Raw genomic sequence first — 6564 nt, 5'->3', positions numbered from 1 at the left:
TCAGGGCAGCTAGGATCTGGAACCAACTTCCAAGCGAAGTGGTGCTGGGTCCTACCCTGGGGGTCTTTAAGAGGAGGCTAGATGTACACCTTGCTGGGGTCGTTTGACCCCAGTACTCTTTTCTGCCATGGCAGGGGGTCGGACTTGATGATCTGCTCAGGTCCCTTCTGACCCTAGAAACTATGAAATTATATTCAGCCCTTGTTGAACATATTCAAGCCTCTCACATCTCCTTTTCCTGCTGACTCGTTAGTCTTCACATGTGCTTTCTCTTCCAAAACTTCTGAGCATGCTTCGTTCCCTGTTGGTTCTTAATGACCTAGACTACCCATGTGTCATCTGTACAGAACGCTTAATTGTGCTGCAGTCTAGGAGTACAGGGCTCTGGGAACTTGGAAGGACTTGTAACGCTGATTATTGAAGTCACTGTCCGAATTCCCTCTGAGTTTACAGGGAGCCAGTAGTGGGAGATAGCAAGGTTCAGGACCTTGAAGTGGCTCCAGGTGGCCAGTTCATTTCTCTTCCTCCTCCAGTCCCAAGTGTTCCAATGCCATGTTCATGCTCTACCAAGACACTCTGAACACACACCGTTTCATACACATTCAAGGCCACTCCAAGCTCCCTGTTTGGCCTCAGTTGCTGGGCTCTGGAGCACCCTGGAATAAAAGAATGAGTGGAGCTTATTTTGTCAGAAATGAAGGTGCTCTGTAGAATTCTCTAATTGATATTTAACCCAGAAGTCTGTTTTACTTTTAGGGAAAATTGCCTTCTGTGATATCACTTCTTTTAATAAGCAGTGTAGGTTTAAGAACTTTTCAAGATGAGCCAGTTAACTTGAACATGTTGACCACTTCCTCTAATAAATCTATAATTATACTTGTGTGTTTTCTGAGCCTGTTTTACAAAGTATAGCACAATTAAGGTGTTCTTGATATGTATTTTTTTAAATATACACACTACAATCTCTCTTATATATAAGATATAACACTTAAATTATTTAAAAATGTAAATTGTTAAGCTGTATTTAAATTTTGGCAAGTGTAATTTTATTATCAAATTATTAATTTATTTAAATTTATATTAATTGTATAATAGTAGAATTATGTAAAATGATCTTGTAGGCAAAATGTTTTTGTAGTATCTTTTCTAGCACCAACTTTATAATTGGGACAAAAGTTTGCAGACTATGTAGTTTGTGAAACTTTGATACAGTTGGTCCAGTAAAAGATATGACCAAAAACCATGCATCTTGTACAATTCCTGGATCAGCACAGTTACAGTAACACTCCATCCCATATATACAGTTGTTCATTTTACGTTTGCGTGTCAACTGAAGTCTTTGATCTCTTGTATTGAAGACACTGGGACTTAGTAGAAGATGAATGCTTACAAAAAGTACTCGTATATAATGAGAGTACAAAGTTCTGGGTAATCTTTCTCTGAAAAAACTCTTAATTTACTTTTCCTTAACAGAGACCCACAGTGGATGAAGTTCTTAGAGAGGGCCATATCAGCCTCTCGGGTCTGCAGCTTCGAGCTCATGCTATGTTTTCAGCAGAAGGTCTGCCCCTGGGAAGTGATACTTTAGAGTATGCGTGGCTGATTGATGTACAGGCTGGAAGCCTAACAGCTAAGGTTACAGCACCACAGGTATGCTCCCAAAATCATAGTAAAGCTCTCATAACTTGGACTTTTGAAGATACCAAGTGCATCTGGGGTCAACTCAATTGGATGCATCTGCATCTGTAGTTAAAATAATTTCTAATTTTGTGGATTTGAAAATCTAGCCATTTGTCTAGGTTTATTTGAACCTTTAAATTGGAGAGAGAGAAACTAGGATTCACATACAGTTTGAGGCATAGGCATTTTGAAGCTGGAAAGAGCTGAAATTTGAAGTTTCAAGCAATACAAATGTAGGAGTAATTTGTTTTAAGATCCTTAATTTGTCTTTATTCGTGCTGGTATTCCTGCAAGCAAATATTAAAAAAAGCATCCCATGACCATAATATTTGGGAAAACTTCAGATAGGTTAGTTTGAGAAAACAGATTTCCCTGTAAAAGGGAACACACATTTGGTGACTCTGTACAGCATTGAAGTAATAGGCATTACTAAAGGGAGGCAGGGTTGCAAAGCTAGAAGATTAATGCCAGGAAATTGCAGTTAAAGAATTGCACAAAAATGGTGTTTTGATGTTTTGCTCATAAAAGGCTTATGATATAGTTCATGATGATAAATTTGAGAGATTGAGTCACTATCACTACTTATAAACAAGAGAGAGTTGCCCCTAAATTCTGGAATTCCCTATCACCTGAGGCCTGCCAAAGCCTAAATGAGATCATCTTTCCAAATGCTGTAACTTGGCTGGCACACCTAAGTTGGGATGTTGTCTAAGGAGCTCTTTTGTCTTGCAGCATATTTCTGGGCTGTCTAATTTCTGGCTTCTGGGTTCATGCCCAGTCACCTCTTTTGCCCCTTCCCCCAAATCCACAGAAGTTGGACAGCCCTAGCTTATTTTGCTGATTCTGTTGGGTTTTGTAAGTTGTTTAATTTTTTTTCCTGTTCTGTTGTCTTGTTCACTTGTTTATAAGTTATTTTGCTGTCTTCATAAGCTGTACTGAGTCTGTCAAGATGGCATATAAATCTAATAAATAATGAACTAACTGGTATGGAGAACTGAAGGACCCCATTGTGTTAATTATAGGAAGAGGGGCAGTTTGATATTGTTTGGACCTAAGATGTTTAGCAAGTTGCAGGTCTTGCCAGGAAGGTCCTGGCAAGGTTGGGTGTGAGCCAACCCTGACAGTCTGCATCTGCTGATATGCTCCAAATTTAACTTGCTGGTAAGTCTGCGTCCACTTGTCCCCAGAGGCTGTTTTAGGCATACTGGAGGCTGAGGATTTGAGCGGGATTAGCCTAAAGTAGTCTTACTGGCATATTTCTGGATTTGCAGTGGATCTGTGGACATGGATGGATGCCCTATCAGGTGGAGACCAGCCTATAGACAGTCTTTATCTGGTGTAATGGAGGGAGTTGGCAACCACTGTAGACTGCTTGCTAATAGGATAGGTAGCAGCATTCAGAGGCTTCAGGTAACTCCAAAAAGCTTTCAGCGGTGAACTTCAGGTCTTATGCTAATTTTACTGTGTTTCTCCAAAAATGCTTTGGAACCATTTCAGTAATGATCTATTTGTTAGGGAGAACATTTTTTTTTCTATTTTTAAAAGCAGAGAACTTGCTGAGGTTCTTAATGAAATACAAGTTTTGGTTCATGGTAGGTTTTTGCAGAAAGTTTAATGAAAAATCCAGAAAACACAATTTATCAGATGCAACAGCACATTTTCAAGGATTCAAGTGAGCATTTTTGGATCAAATGCCCCCAACCCCAAGCACATGAAGGGGCACTACTTATAGTACAAACTAGTCCAAAGCAAAAAGGCTCATGACTTGCCATACAATTCACTGGGCCCAGCAGAGTTCACATCATTTGAAGCTCTGGTGACCCCACAGCTTAGCACTGTTCAGTGTGTGTGTGTACTCCAGATACCTTTCTCTGCCCCCCCTCCCAACAAGGTTCTATGTAATATTTAGCCCCCGCTCATGGCTGGAACTGGGTGTTCTTGTCACTAATCCTGGGATCCTCCAACAATTTATATGCAGATGAGACATGGGGTAGCCTGGTTGAGCTTCACGTAATGGAAGGCAGGGCCACACTAATCATATATGACAGGCTGAGGTGGGGTGACGCAGGGATTCTGGGTGAATTGTTTGGGGCCCAGTATGGTGATATTTGCCAGACATTTAGGGCTGATGAAGAAACAGGAATGACTGGAAACGGGGGGGGAGGGAAGGAGGCACAGCTGAACTGTGGGACTGAAGCAGAAGCCTAAATGTATATAGTGTAGTGGTTCACCATGACTTGAAAAAAAGTAGGTGCTGGGGTGGACTGTGTTCAGTGGGCACTACCATATATCGTATTCAGATGAGTTGCACTAACCTGTCCCAGTATGTCAGCCTTTTGGCTAAAATCAAGCATGTCTGGCACTAAGGGGAAGGTGTCAGGGCTGGCTCTGGTCCTGCAGTATCTCCAGGCTTGGTGCCAGTTTCCTTTGGAGGAAACACCCACCCACTTTTTTTAAGGGCTAGGAAAAACAAAGGTTTCTATCACTGTGTTTGCCTAATGTAGACCATGTGTTTTATAAGCATGTTCAATGTAGACTTCAGTCAATCAACTTCATAGTTGGTTTCTGTTACTGAACACATGCTGCTTTTGACAGCAGTTCAAAGATAGATCATCTATTTAATGCAGTTTCCTTGTATGCAAATATAAGAGGGTTTTTTTTCCTTATGCTGATTGTGGGTGGGGAGGACCCTCATCTTGTATTTGAGTAAATAGAGTAATTTATTAGCAAGGTCAGCTGAATTCAGCAATATTTGGTATAAAAAGTTTCTTCTTTAGCCTAACATTTCTTAAGTTGGTATATATTTTTCCTGTGGTTTCTAACAGTTCATTTTTATTTATACACAAGGAAACTTGGTATTTACATAATGCAGATAAACAGCATTGTTCTACATATATTTAATCATTTTCTATCTGAAAAAGTATCTGAAAGATTAAGCACTTAATGATATAAGAGCAAAGTTGTTACCTTAGAGGGACTTCATTGCTTTGTGTGGTTGAAATAGATTGGCTTTCAAAGGGGATGAGTTTTATTCTGACAGCATGCTTAATCCATGAACGGAAATTTGTATACTGTGTCAAGGTGAAAAACTACAATATTGGTAGGTGGGAAGTGGATTATCTAGCAACAAGGATGAGGCTCCTGATACTTCTTTTTTCCAAGCTTTGTTAACTTTCTCAGTAACCTAAACTACAGTAGTTAGTTTTGAATAGCTACTATGGTGTCAAACTCTCCCTATTTGCTTGCAGCTTGCATGTCTGCTGGAATGGGGACAGACATTTGTGTTTCATGTGGTGTGCCGTGAGTTTGAGCTTGAAAGGCCCAAATCAGTAGTTATATGTCAACATGGAATTGATCGTCGATTTTGTGAATCAAAGGTAATGTTTTCATCGTTCTCTTAATCGCTTGTATTTGCACAGGCTGTTTGTGTTTATATTTTAATAGAACTAAACAAATGTAGAATGAAAAATATAAATTTGGTTTTGGGCATAAAAACATTTTGGTTAGTCGTAATTTGTTAAAGGAGATTATACTTTTCAAGTGATTGTTGACATGGATTCCACTCTGGATTCCCATGTATAACCACTCTGAGGCTTGGAGTCTTTTGGCTAACAGTCTCTTGTGGTCTCTAAAGGCATGAAAGTCAGAAGAAACTGAACCATTCTTCAGAATGGTACTGCCTGTGGCAGTGAGATGGAAGACCTGTAGTTTCTGCCACCTTCTCAATTTATCTGGTGTCAACACACATGTCCTTTGCTTTTATTTTTGGTTTCTGGCTTTTAGTTTTGGAACCCTGTCAGTGAACGTAACACTGCTTCTGAATTAAGTCAAGATGTAGGTCACCCTCCCAAATAACTTACTGAGTCCAGGTACAATATTTGTGGATTGACTTGTTTTGCACTCAGCAGCCTGAGAAGGATTCCTCTGGTGCCCTGGCAGTGACTTTACCTAGTAAATCAGCAGACTGAACATCTCTCAGTACCTGATTCTTGGCACTCATACTTTTTGTAAAGGCAGCCTCAGAGCTATATGGCAAGTGCATTAGTATCTGCTGTCTCAGTGTTCAGAGCCCATATGCCACTGGGGGGGGGCATGCCATCTGTGGACCTGCTACCAGAAGCTGTTATTCTTGGGAGACTGAAGTTGCTGATAGTTTAAGGTACTGACTAGTAAATATTTGGTTCAGCTGGTAATGGAGATGCTAGGCTCATTTCCTGTGCAGTTACAGAGAACACAATAGACACCAGGCACTCTTGGCAAGGTGGCCTCACCTTTTTTCCCTGCTGTGAGAACATAGTAAAGACTCTTCTCCTATTCCTTGGTTAGTATAGAGGGAGCAGGGAAGAAAGACTGGGGAAGGATCTGTAAGGGACAGCAGAAAACTATTTATAACCCAACAGCAATATCCTTCCTGTTCTTGTATGTCTTGCCACAGTACCCATATCCTTATCAGCCCTTAACAGCTGTATTCTGGCGTACATCTATATTCACGTAAGCCTTCCTCTTTAGCTCTGTCCCCAAACAGACTATGTAAACTGACATAGCCAAGTCAACTAGTGCAGTCTCAGATCCTGGAAGGAGGTCTAGGAAAGTCTACAGAAACAACAAATACAAGGGAAAACAACTTGCTCCTTCACAATCTCTTTGGTTCTTTACAAGGCAGTAGATCTCTTGACACCCTCTTTAGATGGTTCCAAACATTTCTGCACCTCAATAAATGCATGGTAAAGACTCTATACCCTTGGAACTGGAAAAGGAAAAACTTCACAAGGTCCAAAGTATCATGCAGCTTTCCATACTTTGGCAGGTTTCCCATGCTATACCTGAGGTACTCTGAGCCTACAGAAGACCTGCAGTGCACACCTATGTCCATTCTGGCCACAT

The 6564-nt window shown here is 40.6% G+C and overlaps 1 protein-coding gene across 3 annotated transcripts in view; it reads left to right on the top strand.

Annotated features, from left to right (window-relative positions):
• Window positions 1-6564, top strand: part of KIAA1109 (KIAA1109 ortholog) — a 299447-nt gene that overhangs the window by 126288 nt on the left and 166595 nt on the right. For all 3 annotated transcript variants that reach the window (XM_019522065.1, XM_019522064.1, XM_019522063.1), the window contains exons 22-23: window positions 1474-1650; window positions 4929-5057. In XM_019522065.1, the coding sequence (XP_019377610.1) occupies window positions 1474-1650; window positions 4929-5057 (306 nt within the window). The remainder of the gene's footprint in view (window positions 1-1473; window positions 1651-4928; window positions 5058-6564) is intronic.

The sequence above is a fragment of the Gavialis gangeticus genome, unplaced genomic scaffold, assembly GCF_001723915.1.
Source record: "Gavialis gangeticus isolate Ggan-Ray unplaced genomic scaffold, GavGan_comp1, whole genome shotgun sequence".
Taxonomy (NCBI): domain Eukaryota; kingdom Metazoa; phylum Chordata; order Crocodylia; family Gavialidae; genus Gavialis; species Gavialis gangeticus.
Note: the sequence above shows the minus strand (reverse complement) of the source record. Positions and strands in the feature narration are given on the sequence as shown.